The 14048-nt window shown below is 32.9% G+C and overlaps 1 protein-coding gene across 3 annotated transcripts in view; it reads right to left on the bottom strand.

Moving 5' to 3' along the window:
* AGPS (alkylglycerone phosphate synthase) overlaps positions 1-14048 on the bottom strand; it is a 148387-nt gene that overhangs the window by 39507 nt on the left and 94832 nt on the right. For all 3 annotated transcript variants that reach the window (XM_037130012.2, XM_037130013.2, XM_053665081.1), the window contains 3 exons: positions 8796-8847; positions 4948-5024; positions 3001-3113 (listed from right to left, as the gene is read on the bottom strand). In XM_037130012.2, coding sequence (XP_036985907.2) covers positions 3001-3113; positions 4948-5024; positions 8796-8847 — 242 coding nt within the window. The remainder of the gene's footprint in view (positions 1-3000; positions 3114-4947; positions 5025-8795; positions 8848-14048) is intronic.

The following is a 14048-nucleotide window of genomic DNA, read 5'->3' as shown; positions in this document are numbered from 1 at the left end:
GGGTTGGATGTGTTTGTATGTAAGGGTGGGGTAGGCAAATGAAATTCCAAAATAAAGCAAAACTAGTCAGAAAATTGCTGTGTAAGTGAGCAGAGGAAAAGAGCTGAGCCCGCAGCTCCGTCAGCTATGACACAGGGGCGGACACTGAGTCCGAGAGAGAAGAGAACACTACAGGTCCAGGAAACGGAAACCGTTCCTCGTGGCCTGGTGGCAGCAGCAAAGCAAAGAAAAAGAGAGGGAAGACTGAAAGAAGACACAGAAGACCTGTCCTGGGAACCTTTGAGAAGGTACATTCTAAGGATGTATTTGGTGAGAAATAACACTGAGTAGGACTGTCTCTCTTATATCAGGACGAGAAAAAGTCCTCCTTGGCAGTCCCAGATCTGCCTGTTTTTCTTCTGACCCTGTTCTAGCACCTGGCAGGATAGGGCGGGGCCGGCTTGCTTCCACTTTGGAAATCAGTGTGACAAACCACACAGACACATGTATTTTCTTATTTGAACAAGGAATCAGATGTTCATTCTAAATTCATAAACCCCAAAGGAGAAGAAAAGTCATCAGGGGTTTGCTTTTCTGAATCACACATTTCTGGGCAAATTTAGCCTTTTGGAACTTCTCTCCTGTTTTTAGCTTTCAGAATATCTTCCAGCCAGAATTACCTTAAGATACAATATCTAAGTAATAATAGGGGCTGTGAAATTAAAGGCTTCTAACTTGTCACTTTTGCAGCCACTCAAAAAATGAACAAACAAACCAAGATTCAAACTGCTTTCCGTTAAAAGTAGCAACATCCATCCCCTACTTCTTGCTCCCTGCCACGAATTTCGAACATCAGGTAACAAGGTTCTTAAACAAATTTAAAGTGATTTCATGAGGAAGGACTGAGAAGACTAATGAAAGAGGAATGAGAGACATTTTTTTACATAAAAGAGCCATCTGGTGAACCTAATCACTCTCATGTTGAATTACATTAAACAACTTAAGCACACACTTTAATAATAATGATAACATATTACCTCAAATTCTACGGTAAAACATCAATACATTTGTCATGGTCGCTGACAGGCAGTGTTTATTCTGCTTAGCTCTTAGAAGTTAAAGTACAATACCAGCCAACCCAGATAAACAACCAAAGTATGATTATTCAACATTTGGCTATTATGTTCTGTTGGATTGTATGTGTTCAAAGGTACTGAACAGTGTTTGGGTGGAGGTGGAAGGCAAGGAGGAAAAATGGCTAAGATTAAAATGTTCTAAACTGTTGGGAATACTGCATTAAAAACAATCAATTTGAAGCTAATGAAGTGGTCGAAACAGGATTTTAAAAAGAACAGAAAATGAAGAACAGATTAACAATGGTCTGATTCAAAATAAAATACATTAGCTAAACTAACTTAATGAAAACTTTAGCAAAATGAAATTTAGTGGTGCTTTCTTCCACGTAATTATGCAGAAGGAGAAGTGACTGAGGAACAAGGGTCAGCAGAGTGGCATCTTAAATGAGAAAAACACCCCTGAATCTTTCAGTTATTAGAACAAAGACCTAGTGCCTATAGAGAACTGGGCGCAAAACAGGACTTCTCCCAGAGAATCACACGAAGATGTTTTCAAGTATCAAATCAAAAGACGCCTGGGCCATGTCCCTAACGAGAGCCCGATTGTTCAACACAGAAGATTTCTGCATCTAAATGAGGGAAGCCAGGATGAAAGTCTACTAAGAAACTAAGTTATTATAACATAACTAAGAAGTAGCAAATAATAATAGCAAAAAATGAGACCTGAATGAAGCTCTAAGTTTTTAATGTTTACCTTTGCTTTAAAAAGATATCTATCTCATTTACCATAATCTATTTTTAATGGGTGAATTTGATACAAGGTTTTTTTTTTAGTATAAGCAAACTGCCAGAATTCAATCAATACTTCTGGGGTCTCAGTAGCAGTATCTACAGAGACCTGGATTCATCTTAAGGATGATTCATTCTTACTTTCAAGTTGTAAATGGTGGGTGTTCAATGAGAAAAAGAAAACTGGCACTACATGAACAGACAGTGCATGACAGTTGATGGCTCAAATTAAATAAAACTGACAGAATGGTTCTGCCAAATACCTAAAGTTAAAATACACTAGGAATAAAAATATTCACAAAGAACTCAAATTAAGTATAATATATATGATATACTTTAAGTTCTAGAGGAAGAAAAAAATAAGACAGGTGACCAGAAAATTGCTAGTTTATATGGAGTCCTGATAAATGGCATTTTCACTATAGTTCCCACAGATCAATCTTATAATCCATCAAGCAGACAGAAAGAAACCACCCAATCATTATTCAGTTGGTTATAGACATGAAATGTTTTGTTTCTTTATACTAGCATAAAACAGTAAGTGACGGGGGTAGAGTACAGGTAATTTATCAAATACTTTTGATTAAACACAATTTCCTTTCAAAAACATAATTACAGCATTTTTATACACAGGGTCCAGCAGAAGTAATGCCTGGTTGAGTGTGGCTGGTAGGGTAATAATATAGGTATAATAATTTAGTTTTAATTTGAACATTTCACTTAAAATCTCATATGGTGTGCCAGAGTGTGATATTGTTATTAAGAATTACATGCTTATGATTTTGTAATAAAAGACTAAGGGGAGTGTTTCGTGTCAGACTCTGCCTATATTACTACCACTAAATAGTAATATGACTATGAATTTTTTTCCTAGTTCACTCCAGCACAATAGCAAATGTTATAAAATTAGCAATAATGGAAAATATAGTACTTAATATAATCATGTATATGACTATATACAATTATATTAAGTAATCATATACTATATTAAATATACACAGCTAAGACAACATAGCGATCTAACTTCTTACAGATTTTTAAAGTAAACCAACACATTTTAAGTTATACTACCACAAATACTAGAAAGGGAACATTAACAACCGCTTAGAGATATCGAATTTTAGTTTAACTTGGTATTCTGAAGTGAAAGCCATACCCAAATTTTGCAGCGATGTCATACACTTGTTTTTCATGCTGAAGCACCTTCTCACGGTCCCCCTCAAACAGTAATGTAGCGACACTGATCTGACTTGGATCAAATCCTTTAAACTACAAAAAAAAAATGATTATTACAGATAAATCTTACCCTACAAAAGAGTAAATCAATACACATTTTGTCCCTTTTTTCCTCCTAATCTGGGCTCAAACACAGCAGGTCTTTTAAAAATTGAACTTTGGAACTTTACATGGCAACCAAAAAAATGTTTAGTGCACCTAATTCATGTCATCAAAATATAATACAGCTATGAAAAAAACACTTCACTTCAACATATGCCTTGGTGTCAAACATAATGACATACTGGTATGTAAACACAACAGATAACTTGCAAGAATTGTGACTATAAGAAAGAATCCAATGAAACTCCCAAAATGATAGAAAATAATAAAGGATGGGGGTAAAAACCAATATCATGCTTAAATACTACAATAACTCTTATTAAATAATATTTTCAAAGGAGACTTTATGAATAAAATTAAAATGCAAAACACCTAAGAACAATCTTAATAGAAAACAGCTAACTTCATTAGGAAAACACATATCTAAAAGATTTAAGACATATGTTCCTGAGTGCATAAGCTAAGTATTATAAAACCTTCCAACTCTTGCCAAATTAATAAACTAGTTTAACTTAATTCGAATAAAAATCTCAATGGACTTCCTAATATGGTTAAAATTTTCTAAATTTTTTTCTAAGATAATAAACAGGTAGGTGACAGTGGTAACAGAAAAACTTAAAAAAAAAAAAAAAAACCCAGAGGAAGTACTAGATCTATAGCAATTAAATCCATTTACTTTTTTAGAAACAAAAAGCTCACTAAGCTCATAAGAAGAATTTGGTACATTAAGAGGGAGTCTACTTGTTGGCTAAGTATATAAGGTGTTGTAGACATGGCAGGTCAGGGTGGGAGGGGCAGGGATGTGAATGGTCTGTCACAAGTGGTTAGCAATTGGGGGAGGAAGAGGTAAAATGATAATATATAGTTCTTTATCTCACATCATAAAAACAAAAAAGTTCAAACAGTAATAAAGAGAAAAAAATTTAGTTCCCATTTAACAAAACAGAAAGAGAGAAGAGAATGGTTCTACTCATAGTTGAAGGCTTTTCTAAGCTTAGAAGTAATTAATCATAGGAAAATATATAAAAATTTAAATTTGATGCCTTTTGCACCAAAAAGAAAAACCTCTATTTAAAGGGATTCACTAACTGGGAAAATTATTTACAACATTTATGCAAAGGCATCGAATAATTCCACACACCAAAGCACCAAGAAAAAAACAGGAGGCTCCCGCCCTGGAGCAATAACCCCATTCAACAAATTCACACAAAAGCTGTATCTAGCAAATATAGGGAAATGGTCGGTCTCAAGAAACATCAACGAAAATAAAGTACTATCCCCCTGGATTCAGTAAATTTAGAACATAAAACAAAAAGCAACAGCAAGGATGCAACAGAAAAACGGCACACGGATATTGCCAGCAACAGTGGAAGCTGGTATAAACCTTTATGAAAGGAATTCAGCAATCCATAGTTTTTGTTTTTTTTTTAAAAACCCGTATTTTTATTTCATTGCTAGATATCTACTATAATGGAAAAAATCCAAACTAAAAAAAGTGTTCGATGCATAGAAATGTTTAATGTAGTGTTATTTTTTAGGTATTTCAAACCTGAAAAAAATTAATTTCTCAAATGGAATGCATCATTGATTTACTTTGATAAAATATTTATTCTAACATAAAAATAATAATTATGAAATGTATGCAGTAACATGGAAAAACATACTTATAACAGGTACTTTGTGAGGGGCAGAAGGCAGGAAACAAAAATTAATTAATATCCTAACCACTTAAAAAATTTTAACATTTTATTTTAAAAATTCTTACCTTTGTAATATAAAACTTTTTTAATCCATCCAAAAATGATGTGAAAATAGAGGAAACCTGAGGTTTAAGAGCATGACCTAAGAAGAAAAATCAGTATTTCAAATTAATAACTAATTATGTTTTCAGAATATCAAGAGAAAAGTGAATGCTTTCATAAGCTTAATTTTTAAAATCTTTTACACATGACATATTGATATTAAGATCTACCTCTTTTATCTTGATTTTATTTCAAAAGTCACAACTTTTTGTTTAGAAAATCCCTTCTTGTTTTTTTTAAACTCAAATTACTATATGTAATTAATACTGACACATAGTTTAGGTTTTTCTTCAATGGTATACATAGTAAAAAAAATCACTTCGTTAATTTTTATTTCATTAAGACCACACAATGGTGACTGGTTTTACTTTTATTTTTTTTAATTATGCAGAAACCATGCAGAACAATAACCAAATATGGAGTCAATATCACATTTAAGGTTGTTTCTTAATTAATTCTTATTTCATCTAGAATTCTTGGCATAAAACTAGTAATTGCTTCCTTAATCACACCCCAAGAGTTAAAATTGCCAAAATACCATGAATGGGGTCTCAGAGTCTATTAAATTCACATCTCTGCCTGCAGATTGAGCTTAATTGAGTGAAAGTCTTTACTGTTTTCTCATTGTTTTCAGAGTAGCAACTTCTTAACTCTCATGACTGTTACATTTAAGAGTCACGCATCTGGCCTTAGTGATGAATCCAATTCAAAAAATGTGGCATACCATTTACACAGAATTTATATAAAAATTTTTAAAGCCCCTAGTAAGTCTAAAATTATATTCAAATAAACATTTTATTATTAAAAAGAGGCTTTTGGGTTGGGGATTCAGTTTATGTTTGAAGTGTGGGTCCCTTCTTTAAAATATGTACACATAGCAAACTAGTTTTTTGAAAAACAAACAAAACTCTAGGGAAGAAACTATTACTTGCAGTCTTTCTTTTTTCCATTCACTTTTTTTTAAGTGACAGTCTGAATCTGGAATATATATTGCATTTCTATTGATTACAATATGAAACTGCATTACATAAAAACGAACTAACATGAAGGCTAAGAAGTAGGTACCCATGCTAACCTAAAGCAAACCACAATAAAAATGAGGGGCAGATTGTCTAAGGACCAACCTAGCCATCTTTCTGAGCTCCCGGATCATAAGAGGTTTGTTCAGGGGTTTTATTTTTCTTTTACTATAACCTGTCAGAGATGCTTCTCTAGCATAAACAGTGCTTTAATACATACCATTTCTAGCATGAATAAAGTCAGAAATACCATATCATCAAGGTATTCACTCTGTCACAAATGGTATTCATTCTACTTTCAACAACTGAAAATAAACATATAAATATAAATTTGAGAGCCCTGGCTGGTGTAGCTCAGTGGATTGAACACAGGCCTGCGAACCAAAGGTTCGAGGTCCGATTCCCAGTCAGGGCACATGCCTGGGTTGCGGGCCAGTTCTCATCAGGGGGCACATGAGAGGCAACCACACACTGATATTTCTCTCCCTCTCTCCTTCCCTTCCCCTCTAAAGATAAATAAATAAAATCTTTTTAAAAAATCTCCAAATCTACAAAGTTAAAAAAATGTGTGAGTATGTATATGTTGTGTTCTTGCAAGAAACTGAAATTGTATGTTCCTCAAAAAAGTCTCTTGATCCACATAATCTTTACATAAGGTAAGAAGACTCCAAATGTTATGACTGATGTAAAATAATCCTAAGGGCATATCCTCATCTTAACACATTGTACAATTTCTGTAAACGCTAGTGGGAGGTAGTCACATATACTCCTGATACTGAGTTGATGTGATACCTTTAAAGCATATTATTATAACAGCGATACTAACTTTTAAGTAGGTCAAGTATTACTATCAATTGGGCATATTAGCTTTCACTTATTCTTTAATTAATGTTACCTATCAAACTGATTACACTCTAAATATATTCCAGCTATTGTGTTTTATCTTTTACAGTAAATAAAGTAACTGGTTTCCAAATTTACTAGCCGGACAGTTTGATTAGTGAATTTTGTGTTGTTACAGTGTTAATTAAATAATTTAAAGGGATTTAATAAACATCTATGTTTCAAAGAAGTTATCTGAGGCAGTGGATCAGACACATCTGGGTTTAAACCCAGCTCTACCACAAGCTCTGACTTGTGAACTTGGACTGAAATTTTATACCTTTGAGTAGTTTATAAACTAGGAATACCACCTTGAACAGCTGTGAGGAGATAATTGATAAACTGTGCTATTGATAATGTACTTAGTAACATTAGCACTATGCTATGTGCTACCCAAGATTTGTTTAACCTCTTTTGCTAATTTAATGATTCGGTCAACATGTTATGTAATAGATTCAGGAGATATAAAAATAAATGAGAAACATTCCCTAAATTTTACAAACTTTCATTCAAAGAAGAAATCTGTACATCCTTTCAATATACTCACTGATACGTATCAGTTCAACATATTAAAAAGATTTCACTTTCATATATGTTTAAGCCTGATTTTCACTTAACTATTTCCTTGTTTATAGGACACATTTATCTTAAACTTCTATCAGTAGTACAATATTTTTAAAGTAATTTACTTGAAGAAATAAAAGCCCATAATGGACATAGAAAACTTTAATTACATCTAAACTACTCTTAGGTGGAACAAACAAAAAAACCTGTCTACCTTAGCCTTTGTACTTATTATTGAGCAATCATTCCCATAATTTCATGGACTGTTTTGAGGACACTTAAATTCTATAAATTTAAATCTCAACTAAATTAGAATTTATGAAAAATATATAGAAGAAAAAAATAGAATTGAAAAAGATTAAAAACTGTGTTAGAAAGTTTTAACACTTTAAGCAAAATAGAAACGGTTTCCTGCTATTGAATTCTCCATTTGAATACTCCAATGACAACTTAAATGCAACCCGTTGTAATGTCTTCTCCTCAAAGTCATCATCATTGGTAGACTGTTATCTACCAATCCAATCGGTCAAATCAAAATTTGGCAGTTACCCTCAACTCTTATCTTTATTTAACCTTCTACACTGAGTTGGCAAGTAGGCCTTTGATAAATCTATCCCTTATTCTCTACCTCCATTGCTGCCACACTGATCAAGGCCCCCAAAACTGGCCTCTTTAACCATTTCAACTCTCCTTCCTACTGTCACCATTCTAATCTATCTGCATAATGCTAGCAGAATAAGCTTCCTAAAAGGTAAAGTCGATTTGTTTTATTCCTTCTGCAAATAAACCCCTTGTTTGACAAATCTATCCTGCAAAGCCTTAATCCACCCACCCAGCTTTAACTCCTGTGACAACTTTCACTGTAACCTCTATGAGTGCCACACAGAACTAAAATATACCACAAAGGTTTTACAACTTCCTGTTTTTTCTGATAACTGAGCAAATTTGGTAGCAGAAAGAGGAAGAAAACATCTCAGGCAAATTTCTATTCACCTTTTAAGATTCAGCTCAAGAATCACCGTACTTTAAGAAGCCTTTCTAATCTTTTCACCCCAAACTCAAGGAAAACCAGGCAGGCTATCAACCAGCCCTTGCACACCAAGGTAGCCAGTGTCGTCTTCTTTCACAGCACCTCCAACACTCTTGCATTCATTCATTCATTCATTCATTTCATTCATTCATATATAACCGCCTGTCCTCATTAGACAGAGCAAGCTTCCCAAAGGAGAGGAACTATGATGTTCGTCATTCTAGCTCTGCACTCAGTAGTCTTCCTGGCACATAACTTGCATTTCATAAATTTCTGTAGCTTAATAAGCAGATTAGAATCAACATTTCTTACTTACCAAACTGAAACTGCTGGTTATCCATGAGGCGAATAGATGCAGGAGCACACCTCTGTTTTAAAAGAAAAAAATGTGATATCAACTTAATAAAGTAAAGAAGCTCAACAGGTAAAATATGAATGTCATCTTTCTTCAAAAATAAGTCTAAGAACTGTTTCTTCTTTTTATCCCTTTTAATAAAACAAAGAAAAACTATCAGTATCTAGAATTATAAGATCTTTCAAGACTATCTGTATAAAAACAGCAACAAAACTTTGAAGCATAAGATTATGTATCTAAAACATCTAAAACTGCACCACTATCATGTTTATTTAGGCACACAATAAAAGCTGCAAGAGAAGAAAAACAAGGAAAGCAGATACTTATATTAATTTGTAACGTAAAACACTAACATATGAACACTAGTAAGGTTTAAGTTACTTACAATTTCTCCATAAAATTAAGATGAGCTACATCCTAAATGGGATTTTTATTTTTTATACAAATTTTTAACATGGTTAATGTGCTACAACAGGTTGCTTTCAGATTAAAACATTTATCTTCTGAGTATTACCACTTATCAATAAAATTTGTCCCAAGACAATGTTGACACTTAAGGGAACCACTCTAAAGAACCAAACTTAATATATACTTTTACCTGTGTATTACAATATTTTTTGCTATCAGTTTCTTTTAACTGGACAAATACTTCATTTTTAAAACATTTTATAATACACATTTTATTTCACCCAACAAAATGACTAGTTTCTTATTATAAATACTATACAACTTATTTACTCCACTTTGAAACTAAAGGTGAGATAATTCAACCTATATAAAAAAGTCACTGCCAAATCTAAAGAAACAATATTAGATAATTTTATATACGCAGCATAACAATAATGTATTATCTTACACTTTCCTATGGTTTCCAAGCTCCTTTCTATATCTTTATTTAATATGAGAAGCAACCCTGTCAGGGTAGCGGTCCCTAATTTTATAGGTAAGGACACAAGAACCAAAGAGATGAAAAGACTTCCCAGAGGCCGGATGTCTATTAAACAGTAAAGAGAACTTGCACCGAGCTATACCGATTGCTGGGTGACCAATATTTCAATACACCACACAGCTGCCCCTGCCCCAGAATCACTGACAACACACAGCTATAAAGCCACGTCTGAAACAAAAAATTACATGAAAACTATCTTATTTGCTATTTCTTGATCTTATTAAAAGTATATTGTCATAAATATAATAAAAGATCTACCTGAGTAACGTCAAACCTTGGTATAAAGATATCAGTGTAGTTGGGTTAATGCCTCTAAAAACGTTACCAGTTTCCAAATACCAGAGGAGCATCAATTTTCCTGAAATGTCTTTATTAAACCGGGAGCATCAATGTCTAACAAAACACATGAACCCTGATTAAACCAAGTTTCTTTTCTTCATAAAATAAAATATAACATACATATTTGTATGTCTTGGCTTGAGTACACCAGCAAAATATGAGAAAGAATTCAAAACTATTGTCATTATTTTAAAAAAACACATTTTAAATTTCTATCAACAACTTGTAAGTTCCATCTCCTAACTGCCACCCAGATTCACTTCACGAGTATCTATGACAGGTGTTATTAACGAAAACAACCGATACAAGCATACATACATCAGAAAATGGGGGAAAGAATACGAATATATGCCATTTAGTATAGTATACTTCTAGTGGGATTCAAGCTCTGAAACAACTGAAATACAATATGCAGGCCCTGACAAAGCCTTAGTTTGACAACACTATCCACAAAATCCACCTTGGGGAAAACTGGAATAAACTAATCATTGAATGAGTATTAGATGACATTAAGAAATTATTGCTGATTGTCTTAGACATGATAACAACATTATGGTTATAAAGAACACTTTTTCTTTTAGAAGTATTTAAAGGTCAAGTGCCATATAGTCTCCAATTTAATTTCAAGTGGTCCAAAAACATACACAAACATATAAAACAGACCAGAAAGTTAACTGCTGAATATACAAGATGAATATACAGGTGATCACCACACTATTCTCTCAAAGTTTTACATACTTAAAACTTACAAATTACAAAGAAGGGGAAAATGCAGCTTTAAGTCACTTGCTACATATAGCAACCAATATTCAGTTACATTGAATGTGTTTTTAAATTGATAGCTGAGTCACATGAACTAGTCAGTCATACACTGTTTCTATTTATACTGAGGCAGAATAGAAGGTTACAAAATTTTATTATCAAAACAGAGTAAGAAGCTAGAGAAACTTTTTGTCTCTAGATAATAAATTAGTTTTCAACAATGACTTGAACGTTATCAAGATCAAACAACAATTTTTATTAAGTTTCACGTTTTAATAGTGCTGCATATTTTTCAAGTCAGTAAATGGAGTTTTTCAGTTACTGTCACAAGTCAATTCTCAGAAGTAAAGTGCTCAAATTTAAAAAGAAAAACAGCATCTAGATTGCTTTCTGGTCCTCTGGTAATTGATAATTTGTAAATCATTGTACATCATTCTTAAAATACAAAGCAGAAAAAGTTTCTTAAAATTTTAACTTAGAAGTTGTCACTACAGAGCTAATTAAATATAAGTTCCTATCAACAGACCATTTTACCATAATTAAATGTTACTATATATTTTACTGGAATTTAAAAAACAGAACAACATTCCTGGTTATGATACCTTTTGTTAAGATTAGGTTATGTTTCAATTGCTATGAAAACTAATTTGGTAGGTACAGAAAAATCTCAAAACATTTCCTTTAAAAGTTAGAGACATCACAAATTCTGCAAATCTCAGCCCTAAATTCACTCTCATGCTATTCAATTAGATTAGGAAAGGGGGGAAAAGGGTCCTTGAGTTAAAGTGACCCCTGGTGGTAGGTGATCAGAACTAACCTGAGAGGGAGTATTTTTACCGCGTGCAACGGTGAGTTAATGATACATTCAGGGAATTCAAGAAACACACACAAATTGCTTACTTGAACTGCAGTTAATGAAATAACTGACTTCCTTCCCACTGTGATAAATGTGCCCTTACCAGAATCTCTACTATATACTTACTTGTACCTAAAGTGCATTACTACTTACTAAGCAGTCTGAATGGGTAAGAGAAACGGATCATAATGGGCTAATAAATATCAATATCATTGTTTTATCTGAGCGAAGAGGAAATAAAAAACCACACTGGCCTCAAAGCACGAAGATAGGACTGACTAAGTCAAATAGCTGGCAATTTCATCCCTTTAATATTATTGTGCAAAGAGAAATTTACTCAAATATATAAACTGAAAAATAAAACAACCACTTTAATTAGTCTTATTTACTTAAAAGTCTCTGAACTAACTTAAAAGCAACCGATTTCTCAATCTAACCATTTCCTCCAAGTAGTTCCTGTAAGAAACACATCAAATGATTTCTGCAAAATTTGTTTTTATAGAGACAAGTCATATCTCTTTCTTTTCATAGAGAAAACCAGAACTTGCACGTTATTCAAGGTGTCTTTTAAGACATTTTAAATGTGCAGAATTTCCACTGTTCTGAGTTGACAAGGATAAACTATAAAATATAAGCACTAAATGGTAATCCCATATTTCTGGGATCATGGTTAAGGAATAAATCATCTTTGAATTGAAAAGATCTGTTTCATCAAGAAGTAAAACAAACTTTCTGTGCCAATTCCAGAACAGCCAGAAGACTATATCGAAGACAGTCCAATACTTCAAAACCAAACTCCTTGTACAAAGCTATACACAAATTTAAACACTGAAAAATGTGTAATAGGCAACATTCCTAGTTATTTTAGAAGACAAGAACCATGTCTCTTTAATTTACATAATCTATTATACTGTGTTGGATATAAAGTTAAGATTATACTACCTCATATAAAAGATACAATATAATAATTCAAAAGAAGGTATGTGAAAAAAGGATATGTGAGAATTTTATTAAATGCAAGTTTCTAGATATAAAAGTTTAAAATGTAGACAGAATTAGTTCTTCCTCTAACTTATAATAATTAATACTGCAGATGAAATCATACAGTTTTTAAGGCTTTTGGCATAGCTGTTCCTATTTGAAATGTCATACTGTACATTTAAATGAGAACTTTTATTAGGAGTCTACATTGTGAACAAGAATTTTTTTTAAAATGATAATTATCTCTTGGTTTTAAGGGATGAAATAATACATATTATAGAGTAGATACTTCCCTCCACTTGTATTGAGGGAAGGGCCAAAGCTAATACCAGTCTCCCCGTTAATTTTACATTTTCAGTTTAGCAGGGGTGTGATAACTTGTTCTGAGTAGCTCCTCAGAACATGGTCAAGAGCATGTCTTATAACTGTCCTCAAGTTTAACATATTTTGCTGGATCACACAGCAAATCCGATTAACTGAACATCTGGCTAAGTTAGTTCCCTCTGCTTCAGAGAGAGAAAAATATAATTTAAAAATATTAAAAGTGACAATTCCATTTTCCACATGTAACAAATTATTCCCAAGTTTTAATTGTTTTATAGTACAAGTGCTAAATCTAACTCCTTTCCTTTTATTTGAACCCCTCCAAGATAAATGAAGCTGAAAACAGAACAATTCAGAAGTGTAACATTCTGAGATGTCAAACATAACCTGTGTTATTTCTTCCCAAATCATGGTCCACACTCATTAGGAAAAAAAACACCCTATCAGTTTAAAATAAAAGTGATGGTAGGTAGAAAGGGCCATCCCTTTTCAAAAAGTAGTGAGAGAAAAAGCTGCCTTTTAATCTATAACTCTAAAAACCTAGTTTTCATACTGAGAAAAACAGTTTACAGAAGAACACATGCTAATTCGTGGCACAAATGTTCATCTCTCAATACCACAGAGCATAACTCCTATGTTTTTATTGGGGGGAGGAAAAAACCCCAAACTTCAAGAACTGCTTTGAGCTTGTTTTAACACTATTTTCCTTCAAGTCATTTTTAAGCAAATAATAAAAGAGAATAACAAAATATTGTATCTGACACTGATCTTGTGGTTAAAAAACAAAATCTTCTCCCTTTGGAGAGGCTTCAGTAGGAAATCTACTTTCTAAGAAAGTCTTAAAAGTCACTTACCCATCTACTGAATAAAGGTGGAGATTGTACTGGACTGCCACTTATGAGACAGAATCACATTAATCTTCCTTTCTAACTCCTCACAAGGTACTGAAGTACTGAAGTACTTTGTCCATTCCTCATATGGACAAAGATCAGATCAGACCTTA

Source organism: Artibeus jamaicensis, unplaced genomic scaffold, assembly GCF_021234435.1.
Source record: "Artibeus jamaicensis isolate MK-2021 breed Jamaican fruit bat unplaced genomic scaffold, CSHL_Jam_final contig_391, whole genome shotgun sequence".
NCBI classification, from domain to species: domain Eukaryota; kingdom Metazoa; phylum Chordata; class Mammalia; order Chiroptera; family Phyllostomidae; genus Artibeus; species Artibeus jamaicensis.
This window is presented reverse-complemented; position numbering and strand designations above follow the sequence as displayed.